General features: G+C 41.9%; 2 protein-coding genes across 6 annotated transcripts in view; both read right to left on the bottom strand.

Moving 5' to 3' along the window:
• Positions 1–13948, bottom strand: part of traf5 (TNF receptor associated factor 5) — a 41567-nt gene extending 27619 nt beyond the window's left edge. Inside the window, exon 1 of one of the 2 annotated variants that reach the window (XM_033025623.1) lies at positions 13797–13948. In XM_033025623.1, the coding sequence (XP_032881514.1) occupies positions 13797–13812 (16 nt within the window). In that variant the 5' untranslated portion in view covers positions 13813–13948. Of the gene's footprint in view, positions 1–13543; positions 13710–13796 lie in introns of those variants that run through there. The other variant, XM_033025624.1, reaches the window with a different exon arrangement.
• Positions 13949–17379: 3431 nt separating this feature from the next.
• The window catches only part of rcor3 (REST corepressor 3), a 35103-nt gene continuing 29864 nt past the window's right edge, over positions 17380–22618 (bottom strand). For all 4 annotated transcript variants that reach the window (XM_033025620.1, XM_033025618.1, XM_033025619.1 and 1 more), the window contains 2 exons: positions 21706–21947; positions 17380–19423 (listed from right to left, as the gene is read on the bottom strand). In XM_033025620.1, the coding sequence (XP_032881511.1) occupies positions 19106–19423; positions 21706–21947 (560 nt within the window). In that variant the 3' untranslated portion in view covers positions 17380–19105. The remainder of the gene's footprint in view (positions 19424–21705; positions 21948–22618) is intronic.

The raw sequence follows: 22618 nt of genomic DNA, 5'->3' as shown, positions 1-22618 counted from the left end.
ATTTTGGGTCGGGTCCCTTCTTTTAAGAGGGATCATTTTTAATGGATTTGCGAATCTTTAAAAGGTGATGGTTGTACACATTTCTTAGAAGTATTGAATTAAACGTTGTTTGCCATTTCTTGGTTTTCCTATAGCAAAGTATTAGGAAATTTAAGGTGGTGAATCTGTGGAGGCAAAGTCAATAGATATTTTTAAGTGGAGATTGATAGATTCTTGATTAGTACGGGTGTCAGAGGTTATACGGAGACGGCAGGGAATGGGGTTGAGAGGGAAAGATAGATCAGCTATGATTGCATGCGGGAGTAGGTTTGAATTTATGAACGTTGAAGTACTGAAAGTAGCTATTGCAGACTTAACGCTAAAGTTTCTCCCTATTTTCCCCTCCTCCCACAATGGAAAGATGTGTTTATTGTGAAAGACAACGTAGTGGGTGGGAAGCGGTTAGAGGCTGAGGAGCCAGCTGCGGAAAACGCTCGGAAATCCCCACGCTCTCCGCCCCATCCCAGGAAGCTACAGCGCTCGCCGCAGCATCACCACATCCGCAGCGCCCGGCAGCAACAAACAGGCTCCGCTCCGAGCAGCGGAGGCGGCAACGTGGGGGCCACTCATCCGACTCTGCTGCTATTCACGGAGCTGGAAAACCCAACGCACCACTTGTCAGCGCAGTGCCCAACGAGCACGTTTAAAAATGAAAAACAATTTTAAAAAAAAGCACTGCAAGCACTTTACATTTATGTTCCGTGTTCATACTTCAGAGGTTGCAGATGTTATTGACAAATACATGAAAGACTGCAGCTTTCAAAGGTTCCATCAGACTGAAAAAATCCCAATGAATCTCTAAGTTCCTGTGATTCAAACGACTGGAGTATTTTTGATGAATGCAATGTTGTTAAGAGATGTTACCATTAAGTTTTCAATTATTCCTTTTAATATTTTTCGATGGAGTCAGTACTTATGACTAAGATGACAGAACACTTTTTCAAAAAATAAACCTATTCAGAATAAAAAACAAACACACAATAAAAACTGCAAAAATTCTGCACACTGTGTTTATGCATTCAATAGTCAATTAATTCAATAGTGTCATACTCACGATAGTGCACCAATCGTTAAACAAAACATCCTTGCCACTCATGTGACACTATTAGGATGCCAAGCTATTGCTGCAGTAGCAAACAGTGCAAATTCTGAAAGAATGAGATCAAATAGCTTTTCTGCACGGAAATTAACTCCACAATTCTGTGAAGTAATACTGAGACTAGATTTTCCAGTAAGAAATATGGCAAAACAATTTCCAGAAATGTTAACTGATCCGCAGTTGTTTCCTACACCTTTTGTCTGCTCCACTGCGAAATCTCATCAAGATATGCATACTTTGAAGAAGTTTTCCTCTCTCCGACGAGTTCTGCAACATCCTCTCTCGCTGCTCCCCCTCTGTGATTCCTCCTGCTCTCCGAATCTACGCATTGATCTGTTCTACATCTCTCCACATTACCATCGAAATCTCTCGTTTCCCTTTCCCCTGACTCTCAGTCTGAAGAAGGATCTCGACCCGAAATATCACCTATTCCTCTTCTCCAAATATGCTTCTGACCCGCTGAGTTACTCCATCTTTTTGTGTCTACCTTTGGTTTAAACCAGCATCTACAGTTCCTTCCTACACAATCAGTGTTCACTGTCATTTAACTCTAAAACTGACATTACTTACCAGATTGAGGTGCACACACAGTTTAATGTGAAAATGCCACTGTTGCTATTGGCAATTTACCCCTTCTGCAAAATATGTAGTGTTTTTGCAAGTTTCTCCAATGGAATTTGATAAAATCACTTACATTTATGATGTTTACCAATTGCAGAGGAACTACCGGTTACTTAAAAATTGATGCTATGTTGCACAAAGTCCAAGGGAGTGCATACTGCTGTGTAAGCAAACTCCGTGGCCTTAAAATAACTAACTTTATTTATGTGTATTATAGATTCCTCACTGTTAAAAAAATGTGGACATTTTAAAATCTATTTCACACAGGTTCATTTATGTCATTTGTTTCTTCCTTAATATAGTCCAATCTTCAGTTTTTTTAAATCTATATAATTAAATCTCAAATCTTGACCACTTCCTGTTTGCACTGCATATTGATTTTAGGAAAAACGCTACCACTTACGGCTGTGATTTTTGGCCATCTTACTCAGAGTCCCCCTCCGCTGCGCAGGACAAGAGGATTTTTCCCATCGATGAAAAATAAAAGACTCTTAATGTTTAAAAAATGTTGAGATTCTCTCTCCTGTCAATCACGCCATACAATACAATACAATACCTTTTATTTGTCATTTGAACCTCACATGAGGTTCAAACGAAATTTGGTTTCTGCAGCCATACAAAAAAAGAACCAAGACACACACCAACACAATTCAATTCACATAAACATCCATCACAGTGAGTCCTCCTCACTGTGATGGAAGGCAAAACTTAAACATATCTCTCCCCTGCACTCCCCTCTCCCCCCCATGTCAGAGTCAAAGACAGAGTCAAAGCTCCCGGCGGGCGATGTTAAATGTCCCGCAGCCATTAAAGCCACGCCGGGTGATGCAAGGCCACGCACCGGGTCTTGGTGTTGGAGCCCCGGCGGGCTCTTGGTGTTGGAGCCCCGGCGGGCGCACACAAAGTCCCGCGGCCATTCCAAGCCGCGCGGGGCGGTGATGTAGGCCCCGCTCCAGGTAATCTTCAACCCCGCAACTCGGGCGGGAGAAGTCGCCGTTGCGGAAACCCCGAAAAGCGGTCTCCCACCAGGGACCCGCGGGTTCCCGGTATTACTGTCCACAGACCTGCGGTAGGAGCTTCCGAATCTCCGGGTGTCGGGTCACAGCAGCGCTCCACCACAGCTCCACCCGCTCCGGACTCGGCCAGCTCCGTGATGGTGAGTATATCCGCAGCTCCGCGACTGGAGCCCCAGATCATTCCTGTTGGAGGCCACTCCACGTTGCAGCCCCAACGACAACGGAGACCCGACAAAGAAAAGGTCGGGTCTCCCGTGCAGGGGAAAGACCTTAAAGTTCCCCCACCCCACCCCACCCCACCCCCACACACATACCCCGACAAAAAAAACAATAAAAACTACATAGAACAAGACAGAAAACAATAAAAAGACAGACAGACTGCAGAGGCCGCTGCTGACAAGAGCCATGCCGCGTTCGGTGGGAGTGGGAGGGACTATAAAACCCGGAAGTGTGGACTGCCTCAGTCTTTGCAAGATGGGGGAGCGAGAGGTCACAACTCTCAGTCGGACCTGTGAATAACACTGCATCCATGTCTACTAAACTGTGAGTGGTTTTACTGACCTGTGAGTGCCCTGAATGTAGTTTGAAAATGTAGTTTGAAAATGTGGTTTGAAAATGCAAAAGTGGTTTGGTTTGAAAATGCAAAAGTGGTGTTGCCATGAAAATACAAAAGTGGTGTTGCCTTTGCCTTATTGAAAAGTGGTGTTGCCTTTGCCTTATTGAAAAGTGGTGTTGCCTTCACCTTTTTTGAAAAGTGGTGTTGCCTTCTATATCATTAAAAGTCTAATCTTGACCACTTCCTTTTTGCGCTGTATATTGATTTTAGAAAAAACGCTACCACGTACGGCTATGATTTTTGGCCATCTTACTCAGAGTCCCCCTCCGCTCATCGGGTGCTGAGGATTTTTCCCATCGATGAAAAATAAGAGTTATTAGTGTTTAAAAAATGTTGAGATTCTCTCTCCTGCCAATCACTCCATAAAGGCCATGCTCCTTCTAGTGGGAGGGGGAGGGACTATAAAACCTGGAAGTGTGGGCGTGGCTCAGTCTCTGCAAGATGGGGGAGGGAGAGGTCACGACTCTCTGTCTTTGGTGGCCTTGCACCCTGCTTGAAATGGTAGGAAACTGCACTTGAGTTTGGTGGCCTTGCACCCTGCTTGAAATGGTATGAAACTGCACTTGAGTTTGGTGGCCTTGCACCCTGCTTGAAATGGTATGAAACTGCACTGAGTTTGGTGGCCTTGCACCCTGCCTGAAACGGTATGAAATTGCACTTGAGTTTGGTGGCCTTGCACCCTGCCTGAAGTGGTATGAAACTGCATTTGAATTTGGTGGCCTTGCACGCTGCTTGAAATGGTATGAAACTGCACTTGAATTTGGTGGCTTTGCACCTGCTTGAAATGGTAGGAAACTGCACTTGAGTTTGGTGGCCTTGCACCCTGCTTGAAGTGGCACGAAACTGCACTTGAATTTGGTAGCTTTGCACCTGCTTGAAGTGGTAGGAAACTGCACTTGATTTTGGTGGCCTTGTACCCTGCTTGAAATGGAATTTCAAGGAATAGCCATGAGTCAACTGCCATCCGACCAGCCGTGAGTGAGTGAGCTGCCAGCACAACAGGCTTGAGTGACTGAGCTACCAGCCCAAGAATCCATTCGGCCCACAATGTCCATGCTAGCCCTCTGGAAACCAGATCCTTCAGCCCACAACACCTGTACTAGAGCTCCAGAACCCCCCCCCCCCCCCCCCCCCCCCCCCCCCCACACTGGCCACCAATATTGGAATTGGTGGAGGGGTGGAATATTGCATTGGGGGACCAGCCCTCCCGTGTGAAGCTGGGACCCAACGGGTCCCACTTAGTCTAGTAATGTTTAAAATACAGTTGTGACTTTTTCTTCCAGTTCACTGTATATGTGATTTCTATTGGATGCCAGCATTAAATGTCATAAAATTGGGAATTCTCACCACAGAGACAAATAGATCTATGCAGGAACTAATTTTCAGATCTATGCTGAATATTATTGCTTTGCAACTAATTGTAAACCTTGTGCCTAAATCTGCTGCCATCCGTTGTTGCACGATTTAAAGAGGATATTGTAATGGCAGCTCTGTCAAGTCTCCCTCGTTTACTTGCCATTGGTTTGTCTGGAATCATTCTTTGACAGATTGTGCTACCATTACAATCCTTTAATGCATATTCAGACAACACATTTGTGGGTAACTCGTTTTAAAAGGATTTATTTAGACCTCAGCATAACAGTCATGGTCTAGTGTTAAACAGGCATGACTATGTATTTAGATATAGGCAGATAGAAAGAGGCCACCACAACCACACATCATCCACCTATTAACACTAATCCTACACTAATATAATCCAACTTTATTCTCTCCATACTATTATCAATTCCCCACAGATTCTACCTGTTACCTACATTCAAGGGGCAATTTACAGATGCCAATTAATCTACCAACCTACATGTCTTACAGATGTGGGGAGAAAACCGGAAAACCCTGAGGAAATCCACGTGATCACAGGGAGAACGTGCAAATTCCATGCAGACATCACCCGAGGTCAGGATGGAAACCGGGACCTCAGGAGTTGTGAGGTTGTGGTATTACCAGCTGCATCTCTGTGCCAGCCCTAATTTATTGAACAATTTAATCATAAATCTTACATCCTGATCAGTTACAGTGTCAAGGTAAAAATTATGCATATTGTGTTAAATGTCTGGCATCAAACAGAGTTTCTATACAAGCCAAAGATGGACACAAAATGCTGGACTACTCAACAGGACAGGCAGCATCTCTGGAGAGAAGGACTGGGTGATGTTTCGGGTTGATACCTTTCTTCAAACCTTAAGAGCCAACTGTCCTTCATTTACTCAAAACAGCAGAATTGTAATCATTACTGCTCAGGCTTAGAGACTGCAAAATGTGTACAGGAATGTGTTTTCCTCTTTGAAAAAATAATTGAAAGCTTACTGGAGAGTAGTTCTGCTACCTATTTATGAGTTACATTGTTTTCTATTTGCGTAAGGTTCAAACACGTATCATAGAGGCACAAATGATTGTTGTTGCTGGGATCTTCTTCTTCTTCTTGCGTATGGCGTGCATAGCCTAAAGTTGTAAGACAACTTGGTCTGTTTGTTTGTGCATGCCAGGTTGATTGCATTCATCGCAACAGAGTGGACCACGTGAAGGTTGCTATCTCGTGAAGATTGCAATCTGGGATCTTAAGCCAAACACAAAGTGCAATAGGAACTCAGCAGGTCAGGCAGCATTTCTGGAGAGAAATGGACAGATGACATTTCTGGTTGGGATTCCTCTTCAGACTGAAAGTATCACAAGCTGAATGTTTCATGTACCCTGAAACACGTTTCATAGTTTGCCTCAGCTATGAAACACGGTTTACATTCATCTCAGAATACAGCACTTTTCCGCTTGTTTGGATCTGACACTATTAACATTATCTGTATAAAGTATTTCATTAATTTATTTTTGGAATTTGGAACACATCCAAAACAGTCATTTAAATTGTTCTGAGTCATCTTGGGAAGTGACTGTCTGCAGCTAATTGTTGGTAAGTAAGGTGGGTTGTACATGAGAAGTGAAATGACAGAGGTTAGATTGGGGTGAGGAGGAACAGATTATTTTCTCATGCACCAGAGGGGCATTCCTGCTCAGGTTGGGTACATAAAGCATTTCAACAAGCAGCTTGAATTACCTTGTTCAGTCCTTTTACCCGTGGGCTTGAATAAAGCCAAAATTGTGTAGGAAGGAACTACTAATGCTGGTTTAAACCGAAGATAGACACAAAAAGCTGGAGTAACTCAGCGTGTCAGACAGCATCTCTGGTGAGAAAGAATAAGTGACGCTTCGGGTCGAGACCCTTCTTCAGACTGAGAGGCAGGGGAAAGGGAAACGAGAAATATAAACGGTGATACAGAGAGATATGGAACAAATGAATGAAAGGTAACGATAATAAACGAGAAGGGCCATTGTTGGCTGTGGGCTAGGTGAGAACGAGTTATACAGACAATGAAACTCACCAGTACGACCAGTGAAACTAGTACAATGACTAGGATGGGGAAGGGATGGAGAGAGAGGGGATGCAAGGATTACTTGAAGTTAGAGAAATCAATATTCATACCACTGGGTTGTAAGCTGCCAAAGAAAAAGATGAGTGCCAGCTCCAACCCATCTCCATATTAGATTTGCAAAATTCACACCAAATCCCACATTAAATTTCTAGTCTGAAATTGAGTTCACTGCTCATGATTAATGGGTTAGTTAAACCACCAACATCATTCTGAGTTTGTTCCTGCCCTGCTAACACCAGGTGAAAGCACAGAACATAAATTTAATTAAATCATAAATTTAATTAAATAATCTGTCAGACCACAATTTAGGAAGAAATGAGACTAGCCAGTATAAAGTGATGACATGGAGACATTGGGCAGGAGGTGCAAGTGATAGATAGATCTAGATGAGGAGGTGTGTAGGAAAGAACTGCAGATACTGGTTTAAACCGCAGATAGACACAAAAAGCTGGACAGGCAGCATCACTGGAGAGAAGGAATGGGTGACGTTTTGGGTTGAGACCCTTCTTCAGACTCAGGAGGGGTTGATTGGCAGATGGAGTTTAGTTGGGGAGGGAAGGGTGGAGATAGCAATAGAGGATGCATGGTGAGGTGCAAATATCAGAGCAGCAGATAATGGAAACTGATAAGAAAGGGAGCGTGGAAACAAATAAGGGAGAGTTGATGAGCAAATGGGAACACTGGGCGGCAGGGAATAGGGAAGCTGCAGTGAAGGAGTATGTGGGTGGTGAGCAGGTGGGGGGAGCAGAAAAAACACTGGTTGATAGGAGTTGGGGGATTGTTTGGAAAAACGGGGGTGGATGAGTGGACGTGTGTCGATGAACAGGAGAGAGAAAGGGACAGGGGAATACTTAGTTTAGTTTCAGCATGGAAACTGGCCCTTTGAACCACTGAGTCCATGCTGACCCATGCTGTCCATCGATCACCAGTTCACACACTAGTTATACACACATGCCCTATACACGAGGGGCAATTTACAGAGGACAATTAACCAACAAACCCGCACGTCTTTGGGATGTGGGAGGAAATCGTAGAACCTGTGGAAACCCACACGGTTACAGGACGATTCCACACCGACAGCACCTGAGGTCAGGACTGAACTCGGGTCCCTGATGTTGTGAGGCAGCAACACTACCAGCTGCGCCGCTGTGCTGCCCTTCCCTGAAATGTATACAAAAACTATTGGTTTCCTGCTGGACTGGAGGGTTGAGTTATAAGGAACAATGTTATAGACTAGGGTTTTTCCCTGGAGGGAAGGAGGTTGAAGGGAGACCTAATAAAAGTTTATAAATCATGAGAGGCAAAGATAAGATTCATTATCACAGTCTTTTTCCAGAGTAGGGGAGTCTAAAACTGGAGAACATAGTTTCAAGATAAAAGTGGAACATTTTAAAGGGGACCTGCGGGGCAAGTTTTTCACTGAGGGTGATGGGAACAAATTGCCAGAGGAAGTGGTGGAGGTGGGTACAGTTACATGATATAAAATACATTTGGACAAAAAAAGTTGAGAGGGCTCTGGGCCAAAGGCAGGCAAATGGGTTAGCTCAGATTCACACCTTGGTCTGCATGTACAAGTTGGGCCAAAGGAACTCTTTCTGTGCTGTTAAACTCTATGACTATAATTATAATGTAAGGTTTCTAAGTTTGCCCTTGATATGACATTAGGAGTACGGGCAAGAGGTAATGAATATATTGCTGCAACAGGATCTAGATAAATTGGGTGAGTGGGCGAAAGTAGATTTACCATGGGAAAGTGAGAGCTCATGCATTTTGGTAACAGCTACCAATAGGCAGATTATTATCTAAATGGAAAAAGACTGTAAATACATGAAGAATAGAGGAATCTAGGTATTCTTGTACATGAAACTCAAATAGTCTATAGGGAAGTCCGTTAAGTAGTTAAGAAGGCAAACGGTATACTGTTGCAAAGAATGTTAAAATTTAGAAATAGGTAGTTTTGTTGCAAATGTTCAGAGTGTTGGTGATACCTGGTGTATTCCACACATTTCAGGTCCCCTGAGCTAATAAACATTGTATCAGCATTGGAGGCAGCCCAAAGGGTGTTTACTGGGCTAAATGCTGGAATGAAGATTTGTCATATCTAGCGAGGCTGAACAGGGGACATATTCTTCAGAATTAGGATGAATAAGGGGTGATCTTACTGAAACATATAAGATCCTAAGGGGGCATGACTGGAAAGATGTTGAGATGTTTTCAATCTTGTGAGATTCTTGAACAAAGCGACAGACATTCAAAGTAAACATACGGTCATTTCAAACCAAGGTATATGGAAATTTCTTCTCACAGATCTCTGTAGTTTTGTTCCCTGGAGACGTATGGAGGCTAGTTCACAAGAAGTATTTAAGATGGAGATACCATAATCTTTGAAAATATCAAATGCAATGGGGAATTGGTAAGGAGAATGAGTTGCATAGAAAATAGGTGCAGGAGTAGGCCATTCGGCCCTTCGAGCCAGCACCGCCATTCAATATGATCATGGCTGATCATCCACAATCAGTACCCTGTTCCTGCTTTTTTTCCCCTTATCCCTTGAATCCCTTAGTACAAAGAGCTAAATCTAACTCTCTCTTGAAAACATCCAATGAATTGTCCTCCACTGCCTTCTGTGGCAGGAATTCTACAGATTCACAACTCTCTGGGTGTAAAAGATTTCCCTCATCTCAGTCCTAACTGGCCGACCCCTTACTCTTAAACTGTGACCCCTGGTTCTGGACTCCCCCATCATTGGGAACATTTTCCCTGCATTCAGTCTGACCAATCCTCTAAGATTTTTATATGTTTCTATACGATTCCCTCACATCCTTCTAAATTCCAGCGAATACAAGCACAGTCGACCCATTCTTTCATCATATGTCAGTCCCGCCAACCCTGGAATTAACCTGGTGAACCTACGCTGCTCTCCCTCAATAGCAATAATGTCCTTCCTCAAATTAGGTGACCAGAATTGCACACAATACTCCAGGTGTGGTCTCACCAGGACCCTGTACAACTGCAGCAGGGCCTCCTTGTTCCTAAACTCAAATCCTCTCGCAATGAAGGTTGACATGCCATTAGCTTTCTTCACTGCCTGTTGTACCTACATGCTTACTTTCAGTGACTGATGTACAAGCACACCCATGTCTCGTTGCACCTCCCCTTCTCCCAATCTGACATCATTCAGATAATAATCTGCCTTCCTGTTCTTTCCACCAAAGTGGATAACCTCACATTTATCCACATTATACTGCATCTGCCATGCTACTGCCCATCACCCAACCTATCCAAATCACCCTGCAGCCTCATAGCATCCTCCTTGCAGCTCACATTGCCACCTAGCTTTGTGACATCCGTAAACTTAGAGATGTTCCATTTAATTCCCTCGTCTAAATTGTTAATATATATTGTAAACAACTGGGGTCCCAGCACCGAGTCTAACGACACCCCACCAGTCACTGCCTGCCATTCTGAAAAGGACCTGTTAATTCCTACTCTTTGCTTCCTGTCTGCCAACCAGTTCTCTATCCATGTCAATACCCTACCCCCAATACCATGTGCTCTAATTTTGCACTAATCTCTTATGTAGGACCTTGTCAAAGGCTTTTTGAAAGTCCAGATACACCACATCCACTGGATCTCCCTTATCCGTTCTAACTTTTTACATCCAAAAATTCCAAAAGATTAGTCGAGCATGATTTACCCTTCATAAATCCATGCTGACTTTGACTGATCCTGTCACTGCCTTCCAAATGCGCTACTATAATATCTTTAATAATCGACTCCAGCATCTTCCCTACTACCGATATAAGGCTAACTGGTCTATAATTCCAATGCATCCACAATTTCTAGGGCTACATTCTTGAGTACACTGGAATGCAGATCATCATGCCCTGGGGATTTATCTGCCTTCAGTCCCAACTATTTACCTGCAGTGCCCTCCATAATGTTTGGGACAAAGATCCATCATTTAGTTATTTGCCTCTGTACTCCACAATTTGAGATTTGCAATATAAAAAAATCACATGTGGTTAAAGTGCAGAGGGGAGGGGAGAGGGATTATGGAGGGAGGGGAGAGGACTTATGGTGGGAGGGAAGAGGGCATATGGAGGGGGGGAGGGAGTGACTGAGGGTAGGGGAAAGGAGAAGGAGGGAGAGGTGAGGGAGGGAGTGGGAAAGGGGAGGAGAGGGGAAAGATGAGGGTGGAGGAAGGGGAAAGAGTGCTGGAGGATGAGGGGGAATGGAAGAGGGATGGTGAGGCGCAGTTGGGGAGGGTTGCTGTGACTCGTGTCACAATGGGGATCTCTGGTGTCACAACGGGAACCCCTCAGCCGCGCCTGTGCAGTTGGGGGCTATGGGTTAGGTGTGGAATATTGCCTTGGGGAACGGGCCCAACTGATCCGCACCTGGTCTAGTAATCTATATTTAAATACAGCAGGATTCAATTCCCTGGACATCAAACGAAGATTAATTTTAAATGCCTTGATGACAATGATGTAGTAATATTGTTGCAATTGCTAATGCATCATGTGCAAATGAAATGCAATGCCTGCGTAATTACAGTTCAGTTGCAAACTTGTTTACAAGGTTAAATGTAAAACCAGACCTTGTATAATTGTTGCAGATCACTTGAGTAGAATTTTCAACCACAAAATATTTTTTTTCTCGAATTTAATCACACATGCATAATTCTCCGATATTTGTTAAATTTGAGGTGACGACTAACCCATTAGTAGCAAATTATCGGAGATTCAAGGAACTGTAGACGCTGGTTTGCAAAACAAAACACATAGTGGTGAAGAAACTCTCTGTCCTCCAGCAAATTATAGCAGCAAATGATATAATAGCTTCATAGATCAACAGGTCTGGCTAATTCGCACTACACAGTTGCTTAGTCACCCATGTCATAGTAAAACAATTAATTTTCGCATGTGACACGTGAATAGCCTGCGTGCACTTACGTCCTCATGGGCTATTTCATGTTCACGTCATAACCCATGGCTAACAGTAAAAGAGGCAAACAATGGTATACCCAACATGCTATTAGAGCAGTGGCTTGCTGATATCAGCGCTTACAATCTCTAGGTTTCTGATAAACATGTTTTTATGGTACTATATCACTGGATGCCTACTAGCAACCCCTGCTCCCTTACTCCTCACCCCCCTATCCCACCCACCCCCCTACAACTGCATTTTATTGATGTCTTACTGCACTATTAAGCTGCTCGGACCTGAATACAAATTTTGCTCATGATTCATGTGGAAGCATGTTTTTATCGAATGACAATAAATAAATAAATGAAATGAAATGAAAAGGAGATCTCGGTTACACAGGTTACGGCTGTTCGAGTAACGGAAATTCGCTTTACTAAATTCACAAGTCACTAACCAAAAAGGACAAAATTCTCTCTCATGGAATTTATGTGTGAAAATGTAAATAAAAATAAACACAAAATGTATTTTTTAACTCTCATTGCTTTACACGTGCATAGATGGCATGACCTTGCATTACAGAAATTCGTGATATTGACAGTTTTCTAGGAACGCAACCCCCATAACATGGTGGTCACCTGTACAGTAGAAATGAATGGAGAGATAACTGGAAATAGCATTGGTATTGCGATTACATGTAACTATTTTGTATCAAAAAATTTCCAGTCACCAAAACTACATTTCAAAATTAGGAAGGAAGGACAAGGACCTGCAGATGCTGGAATCTGGAACAAAAACACAACGTGCTGGAGGACCTCAGTGGATCTGTGGCGGGGAATGGACTGGCGACGTTTCGGTTGGGGACTTCCCATGAGTCTGAATAAGGACATGTCCTGTGACCATTTTCCTTCACAGATGTGGCCTGGCAGGCAGCTGAGTTTATCCAGCACTTCATTTCCCACAAAAAAGATTTGTGGTGGGTGTATGGAACGAGTTGCCGGAGGATGTAGTTGGGCAGGTACTATCGCAAAGTTTAAAAAACATTTAGACAGGTACATGGATAGAGAAGTTTGGAGGGATATGGGCCAAACGTAGGCAAGTGGGACTAGCTTAGATGGGGCCATATTGGTCGGCGTAAACCATGACTCCATGACGTTACATTAAGATTTCAGGTTAATATAATGGATGAGGCGTTAGTTCCACTCAGCGAACAACTGATCTGTCTGAAGAAGGGTTTCGGCCCGAAACGTTGCCTTTTTCCTTCGCTCCATAGATGCTGCTGCACCCGCTGAGTTTCTCCAGCTTTTTTGTGTACCTTCGATTTTCCAGCATCTGCAGTTCCTTCTTAAACAACTGATCGCTCTGTCCGGGGTCAAGCCTTACAACTACCGGAGGGGAGCTAGCAATAAGCCAATCTGCACGGAGCGTTTCGATAATGAAAGTACATAAAAGGTAAACATGTCATGGCTGGGACACCACTGATCCGCGCCATTTTACAGGCGAAGGGAATCCCCAGTCAGCAAAACAGTCCCCCAATTTCACGCTGGCGAATAAAAGCTGCAGTTTACACTAACTATTGCTGCACAGAAAACGGATCCAAGAGCAAATAGATTCCTCCTGAAAATCGCCAGCTGAGATGCAATGGTATTACTCGCATTAAGAAGAGGTCCTTGTGCATTCATCAGCAGCTGTGTTCGTGCAATGACGACACAAGAAGGGACCCCAGACCCGAGCCCACTCTTACCTCCCGCTTCTGCTCAAGTCGCGCTCGGGCTGCTCGCTGCATAGCAGTCGGGAGGGACCCCGCCGAACTAACCGAGAACAAGGTCACACAATGTTTCAGGAAGTATCACACCCTCTCAACATTTGATGCGAAACTGACTGTAAAAAGTTGACCACAGCCAGTCTCTGGATTTTGGGTCGGCTCTTTGCACTCGCCCTTCAATAGTACACAACGCCACGGAATTAACATCAGTAAATAATATACGTGCGTTTACCGTCAGGTTTTGCCATTATAAATCTTGCAGCCGCATTTTCATATGTGCGAATGTGAGGGTGCCGTTAATAGTCCTCCCCTTTATGTGTGGAAGTAAGGCAACTAGACAGAACACAATGAGATTTAGGTGGTTTCCACTGCATATTTGCATATGGATTTATAATGGAACCAAAGCATGAAGGCTTAGAGCTGTGCCCGTTGTCCAATCACTGACTTACTCCTCCGGAAGGAGGTTCTACTTCTTACTGATATTTATTTATCAGAAGAACATAAAACAGGAGCACAGGAGACAAGTAACTACTCTGTAGATGCTGAAATCTTGAGCAATGAACTAAAGGGGTTCGACCCGAAACATCATCTGTGTATGAAGGAATTGCATATGCTAGTTAGTTTACACCGAAGCTAGGCACAAAATGCTGGGGTAACAGCGGGTCAGCAGCACCTCTTGAGAAAAGGAGACATTTTCTTTCTCCAGAGATGCTGCCTGACCCGCTGAGTTACTCCAGCATTTTGTGCCGAAACATCATCTGTTCATTTCCCCCCACAGACATCGCCTGGCCTGTGAGTCCCTCCAACAAAATTAAATCCAAAGGCACTTCACGAAAGAATAAATCGCTAAATGCTGTAAACACTCAGTAGGTCAGACTAAAGGCGATCTTTAACATTAATAACTTCCTATCTCTATCCGCCTGCAGAGTGTTTCTATTTTAGATTACCACAGAGGTTATGTGAAGCTTTCATTTGCCGTCCGCTTTGTCACTTCCCTTCTCTGTTATTTTTAATTGCGCTCGTCGTCATTTTTTTGTTTCCCTTTATTTGAAATAGAAGTGGATAGAGGGACTTTTATTTGCTAGTCCCACTTCACCGAGAGGAACCCGGTGAGGATAAAGTACATAGGCGATGCAATGATAAGCAGTGAGATAGTGATAAAGGAATGCCTCTGATGTGGATGGATGGACCACCACATAATGGGGGGCAACGGGAGAGGCAGCCTAGAGCGGTCAGCATAGGTTTAGTCGCTAGTGAGGTGTAGTGTATATAATGTAACTTTAAGAACTGAGTACGAGACTGATAAGATATTGAATATATCACATGACACAACCAGTCAAATTTATTCGTCACATGCACCCGAAGGTGCAGTGAAAATCATGAGGCAACCCTGTGTGGTGGAGAAAAGTTGAGATGGGAAGATGACCAAGAGAAGGGAAAACATTGGGAGTCTGTGGATTGGAAAGTGACTGTTAGACAACAGGCGGGGTTGAGAGCACAGAAGAGAAACATAAGAACGGGGGTAATGGAATATCATCTTACATTGCATTCATTAATGTTATTGGTCGAGTTTGTTGAAGGAAATAAACTCTCAACAGACAGCACTATGCTAGAACTAAGTATTAAAGCCTATGCTGCCTGGTACATTCAGTTCTTAAAGGCACATTAAGCTTAAAGTGACGGAACACTTCAACATACGTGACAATGAGAGAGACAGCAGAGCTTTGTAGAGATAACCCCGAAAAAAAATTATTGTTTCTTTCTCCACAATTGCTGCCTTACGTGTTGAGTATTCTCAGATTTTTTTGTTTAACTCTCACTGGAGATTTAACGTTCTTGGCAGGGCATACAGCAGCTCAGTGCTCAACCAGTGTGGTACAACATCCCAACGTACAGCACAGGAGCCAGGAAGGGGACACTGGGCTGAAGGCTATGAGCTGGTGATATATATTGTTTTTAATCGGGCGTTTGGTGTTGGTGGAAATGTGTCAGCCTCGATAACAATCAGCACGGGAGCACCTCAAGGCTGCGTGCTCAGCCTCCTGCTGTACTCACTCTATACTCATGACTGCGTAGCCGGTCACAGTGCGAACTCTATCAACAAGTTCGCTGACGACACCACTGTTGTGGGACGTATCACTGATGGGGATGAGTCAGAGTATAGAAGAGAGATCAAGCAACTGTCCATATGGTGCCAGCACAATAACCTGGCCCTCAACACCAGCAAAACCAAGGAACTGATTGTGGACTTTGGAAGGAGTAGGATGGGGACCCACAGCCCTGTTTATATCAACAGGTCGATGGTTGAAAGGGTCAAGAGCTTCAAATTCCTGGGCGTGCACATCTCTGAAGATCTTTCCTGGTCCGAGAACACAAATACAATTATCAAGAAAGCTCATCAGCGCCTCTACTTCCTGAGAAGATTACGGAGAGTCGGTTTGTTAAGGAGGACTCTCTCTAACTTCTACAGGTGCACAGTAGAGAGCATGCTGACCGGTTGCATCGTGGCTTGGTTCGGCAACTTGAGCGCTCTGGAGAGGAAAAGATTACAAAAAGTAGTAAACACTGCCCAGTCCATCATCGGCTCTGACCTTCCTTCCATCGAGGGGATTTATCGCAGTCGCTGCTTCAAAAAGGCTGGCAGTATCATCAAAGACCCACACCATCCTGGCCACACACTCATCTCCCTGCTACATTCAGGTAGAAGGTACAGGAGCCTGAAGACTGCAACGACCAGGTTCAGGAATAGCTACTTCCCCACAGCCATCAGGCTATTAAACCTGGCTCGGACAAAACTCTGATTATTAATAACCCATTATCTGTTATTTGCACTTAATCAGTTTATTTATTCATGTGTGTATATATTTATATTATGGTATGGTTTCCTCTCCAGAGCGCTCAAGTTGCCGAACCAAGCCACGATGCAACTGGTCAGCATGCTCTCTACTGTGCACCTGTAGAAGTTAGAGAGAGTCCTCCTTAACAAACTGACTCTCCGTAATATGGTACACACTGATCTGTTTTGTAGTTAATGCCTACTCTGTTCTGTGTGCTGAAGCAAAGCAAGAATGTCATTGTCCTATCAGGGACACATGACAATAAACTCACTTGAACTTGTAAACTCCCTTTGTGGCCAATAGCCCCTAATCCAAGTATCAGTCTGGTAAACTTCCTCTGCACCCGTTTCAAACCCTCCACATCCTGTTATTTGTACCTTGAGTACCAATAAATTAAATAGAAGTAATGAACGTGATAAGTTTGGGTGTTGTGTAATAATTTTTTTTTGCAGCCACAACTAAACCTGTAAACTTATTTCTTGTAAAACTGCCCATCCTCAATTCTTAAATGCACGCCTTACAATGGTAGGCTGTTTGTGCGACAAGGATGTCACCTATCTGCAGGGAGCTATTGGACTATTATGACTTTTAAATTATCCTATCCGAGTTTGGCACTAAAAACAAAAAAAAGTCACCCATGGTAGGTTATTTTGTGTCTGATTTGTATGAATGACAAGATAAACCGAACCAATATTTTAAGACCCAATGAAGAAATGTGATCAGATTGTTTCCACTGATTTGCCAAAATATAACTGAAAGTTATTAGCAATTTGAAAAGCAACTACATGGAGCCAAAGATGTAGAAGGATTTTCTACTTACTTGCCCACACCTTTCTGCAGGTACAATTCAACGTTCAAGATTTGGGTGCATGTTCATTAGATGCTTGCAAAGACCAATTATGCAGGGTAGCACATTCCTCTATATTTTCCAATCTATGTACAAAATTGACATCTGGACAAAAACTACAGAAATTAAAGTATTTTCTCTGCAATATTTAATGTTGTTATCAACAGAAATGACAATTTGATTGCACTCCAGGGATAAAGCCCTTTTATAACAGTGTTTTTAGCTTCACACCATCAGAACTAAATGTTATAAAATACAAAAAAGCATTTCCAGAATTTTATTACAGCAAAGGAGCGAGCGCACAACTTATTACACTAAAAATACTGCTTGAAATACATGCAAATGTACTGACTAAACAGATAAATAAGAAACCTCTGACTGTACATGCACAAATAGTTGTACACATCCTATAACTAAAACTAAATTAAAACAAACCCATGTCAATATATACAGTAAACTAAAGTGTTTTGAGGTTTTATAGGTTTTTTGTGCTATCTTCTACATCAATTACAGCATAATTTTATTTTAGTATTTTCAAACCTTACACTGAAAAATAAACAAGTGTTAATGCATATTAATACAGTCTCAAGCCATTTTTAAATAAAAATTAACTATTTGAAAAACTGTCCCTACCTCCCCCATTTATTTCCCTGCAGGACCCAATCTATATTTGAGTCTCATTCCGCTGGGAATGCATGATTTTATGTCGTTTTCTTAGTTATGATCTTCAACTTCTGTCAGCAGGCATATGGAGGCACATTTTTATTAGGGTAAGGCAATTGCGCCTGGGTTTTCTTGGCAATCTTCCCTTCTGAAGTATCCTGCTGTAGTTTATTGTTCAGCCTATCGACCAAATTAAGAGTTGGTGACACTCTTGCAACTCAGATACACAACCTATTGGCGTGGCGTAACTGTTCAAGGCCCTATTCTCAAAAACACCTATGAGATATTCATTAGATTAACATGATGAATGCATTGTTACTGATTCTCAGTGTAAAATGCTTTCACAACTTGTATCACATTGTTTTCATTTAAAAGTGAATTAAAAAAATATTCATTATTAATTTAAAAGATATGTATGATACAGCAATGTAGAAAATGCCACATTTCTGCCACATAAATTGATGTTTAAAAAATAGGAGCAATGACAAATATTGATAAGCTGAGAAATCATATTTAACTATTGGAATTCAAATTCAGATGATTTTCTGGCGTTATCTAAAAGCAAGTGCACCTCTTTGGTATCAAAACCAAATTATAATTTTACAAAGTTTAAAGTTGCATAATGATAACTCATGATTAGTTTTCAATCCAATCAGTCGGTGTTTCAAAATCAAAGATCTATTTTGGAACCAATTTGTATTAAGAACACTTCCTAGGGATTAGGGGTTTGATTCAGGAATTAATAGTGTGTTCAAAAGATTTAACCATAAAAATACAACGTCAAAAGACTATTTTTCACAGTCTTAAAGGTTTCCTGATGTTTTCATCTCTAATTGGTCAACACTTTATTTTTAAATATTATAAATTAATAAAGGACCAAAAAACAAGTTTTAATGCTTCGGATTCCATAAATAACTGTCCTAAAAGTATTCTTCTAAGTTCCTCGGGCATCAATTTTACTGGTATTGTTTCTCTACAAAAAGCTATGTACATGTACAACAAAGCAATTAATTTGATTGGTTGTGTTGTTAAGAGTTTAGCTCTTGAACTTGCGAAATGTAGAGGACATTGAGATACAATTAGATAGTGTTAAATATGCTTCTTAGTTGGTAAATTTGAGATTATGTGAAGCATCTTCAGTTAAACCAAGCCACACAAACATTTTTTTTTCTTGATTTAAAAGAAACTAGCAAGTCAATGCAAGGACGAAGACTGTGATTCAGACTGAATTCCAATCAGTGATGGAGGTTGCTGTAGTACTGGTCTAGGATTCAAGCGGGGTGGAATAGGGTGAGTTGGGCGAATCAGTGGTGGCGGAGGTTGGTTAAGTGTTGGTCTTGGCTGTAGAAAACGGGTTTGTTGCTGGAGAGGTGGTGGTTGACGATGAAGAGCAGGAGCCGCGGGGAGCACTGGTCGAAGCAATGGAGGAGGCTGGTTTAAGCTAGCTACACATGTAACAGCGATTGTAACTGGTATTGGAGGTGCCGAGGCAGCAACTGGAGGTGATGGGCTCTGCAAGAGAAAGAAGAATGACTCTGCGTATCTCACATTAAAGTCACCATTACAGACACTTTCAAGTTGGCGTCAAATTAGAATGAATGCACAACTAATTTTAAAATGTTTCAGTGCTTCATTGTAATTGTAAGAAGCTCGTACTCATTTACTGCTGCAAGAAAGCTTCAACTTAATAAATCTACTTTAAATTCGTTTTTTCCCCCCCATTCTATAGCTCCATGGTAATTTCCATTATTTAATATTATAATAATGGGATTGCACTTCCTGCAGTGACTTGCATTCAGAGGTGTTCCCATTTAACTACTGACAGTATCTCTATTCAGTCCTCCTTGCAATAGGCACACATTCTTCTACAAGACCAATGAAGTAAATACGAGTTATATATAAGGAGGCAGCAGGTGAAAAGCTTGCATTTAGTTCCATGGACAAGAAAGAGTAAAAAAAAAAGGAGAAATTGCAGTGCTTTTCACAAATCATTAACACTCATATTGCTTATTTAGTTTTACATATGTACATCACTGGCAAGGCTATCATTAATCATATCTTAATTGATCCCACTATGTGTTATTGAGACACTTTCTGGCTGGGGAATGGTCTAGGGGTGTGTGTTGTGTGTGCAGGAGGAACAGCAGGATAAAAATGAAACAAATTGAAAGAAAAATCGATAATCAAATTGTCTTGCTTTATGTGACATAGCTGAATAATTTACACTTAAGGGGGGAAAGATTTTATAACAACAATATTTTACACAAAGGGTGGTGGGTATATGGAACGAGCTACCAGAGCAGATGAGGCAGGTACTATCGCAATGCTTCAGAACCATTTAGACAGCTACATGGGTAGAATAGGTTCAGAGGGATACGAGCCAAACGCAGGCAGGTGGAACAGTGTAGATAGGATAGTTTGGTCAGCGTGGGAAAGTTGAGCCAAAGGGCCTGTTTCCACATTGTATGACACGAGCTGCCTGTAGACTGAAGCTCGTCTTACGAGTTGAAGCAATATGTACAAATCATATCAGAATCCTAGGACATTTCTCCATAATATTCTACTTTCTAATGGATTCTTATGAACATATATATATTCATGTTTGGAGGAAGAGTTGGGGGAGGGGGGAAGAAACCTACCAATATATTATCAAAGGAAAGGTTTGCAAAATTTAATTAGCAGGGATGACTTGTCTTTTAATTTTGTATTGAGATTGCAAACTCTAATTTACTGAAGGTCTGATCTTCAGCTTGTATCAATGAGGAGCCAAATTAAAAATCCTTTAAGGACTTAATTCCCCATTCAGAATAGGCTGCAGTTTATTAATCTAGTTATCTCTAACCATGGACAGGGTCTATCAGGCAGAATCCCAATTCTCCTTGATCTGGGATCTCAAACAGGAAGAAGGATCTCAACCCGAAATGTCACCCATTCCTTCTCTTCAGAGATGCTGCCTGCCCTGCTGAGTTACTCCAGCATTTTGTGCCTAACTACATACTTAACAACTTGTTTTTATCTCCTCAGGACAGTTAGCTCTCCTCACGCCATGAGACACGTCTCACAAGGATCTTCAGTTTAAGTACTGGTAGTAATAACAAACATTTGGGAATAAATATTGAATCTGTCATGGTCTTCACCTGTTTTGCTGAAAGTTATTGCCAGTGTGTGATGCACACTCCATTATACCTCAAATACTAAGTTGCAGGTTTATTTCAAATCTGATTATTGTAACCTTTTTCTCAGGAGCGACTAAGCTGTGACCACTATCCTTCAAATAGTAACAAGAATGATTTCATTTCATTTCTTCTCCAATAAAAATCCACAATTCTTTCTTTAAAGTTGTCTCTATCAATAAATTTGAGTTTCAATAATGTCTTTAACTTTTCAGTTTAGTAAACATAGTCACAACAGTAAAGTTTATGGGAATGATGAAAATTTGGTCAGACAAATGCAGAAACAGAAACTCTCAGGTAAATAACAATTGAAACTAAAACATTTCAACATGTGGAAATGATTCAAACCACAAAATCCTGTGCACTAAATATATATTTTTTACTTTTCTGATGTTGTTAATTTTAAAATTTTGGTTTAAGTTATTATTGAAATATCCAAACTATTAGGTTAATGGTGGGTGGATACATTCTGGTCTTCAAAGAAAATATATACAGTATTGCGATTACTTCAAAAGTAAGAATCAGTGCCAAAGAATCTTGCGAGACTAACATCCATTATACTTATTTTTTGGCATTCACAATAGCCACAGATACAAAGGTAAAGGTATTAAAATATACTACCTTCTCGTCGACATCTGGGCTTTTAGACGCAAAAGAATTCACAATGGGTTTTCTTTCCTCCCCTGCCGTGGGTGAAATGCCATTTGATTCTTGCGTTCCTTGCTCAGCTTCCCATTCCTGTAAAACCTCTTCAAGATTAAAGCGACGTCTGTAGTTAACAAAAAAGTTCTTCACTTGGCCGATGGTTTTGTTTCCAATTACATCTGCGATAGCTTGGAAATCCTTCCCATATTTGCGGACACCTGCAAATCACACAATGTAAACTCTTTCCCCAATGGTTTAGCTAAAGTGAGAAATTATTGTTAAAAGAATCATACCATTAAACAAATAAATGAGGAATACAAGTAATATTTTGAGAGGGAATGGGGGGGGGGGGGGGGGAATGCAAGTGAAGGAAAAACAAGTCAGCACATTTTTACCTAGATTGTGTGTGTGCATAGAATTAAAAGACAATTCAGGTAATCACAAGAACTAAGTGCATCAGCAGTTAAATGATACCCAATAAACAAAGATCTACTGATTAATCTTCATATGCCAAAATTATTTCAACTGTAACGGGTCCACTTGAAGCTAAAGCACCACTGAATGAACAGACCATTTCTGTCATATTAACGCGACAATGTCAGGTTTATTATGATGCCAAATGCAAAAATAATGAATGTAAAATAATGTAAACATCATAATTTATTAAAAAGAGGGACAATGCTTGGACACTGGGCTTCACCAGTGGATAAACTCATTCCATATCACTGAAAACGACCTACAATTCAGCTCAGCCTGTACTCGCTGGAGTTTAGAAGGATGAGGGGACTCCTCATTAAAACTTACAGAATAGTGAAAGGCTTGGATAGAGTGGATGTTTCCACTAATGGGAGAGTCTACGACCAGAGGTCATAGCCTCAGGCTTTCCTTT

The sequence above is a fragment of the Amblyraja radiata genome, chromosome 8 (assembly GCF_010909765.2).
Source record: "Amblyraja radiata isolate CabotCenter1 chromosome 8, sAmbRad1.1.pri, whole genome shotgun sequence".
NCBI classification, from domain to species: domain Eukaryota; kingdom Metazoa; phylum Chordata; class Chondrichthyes; order Rajiformes; family Rajidae; genus Amblyraja; species Amblyraja radiata.
The sequence above is the reverse complement of the archived record's forward strand: the minus strand, read 5'-3'. Positions and strand labels throughout refer to the sequence as shown.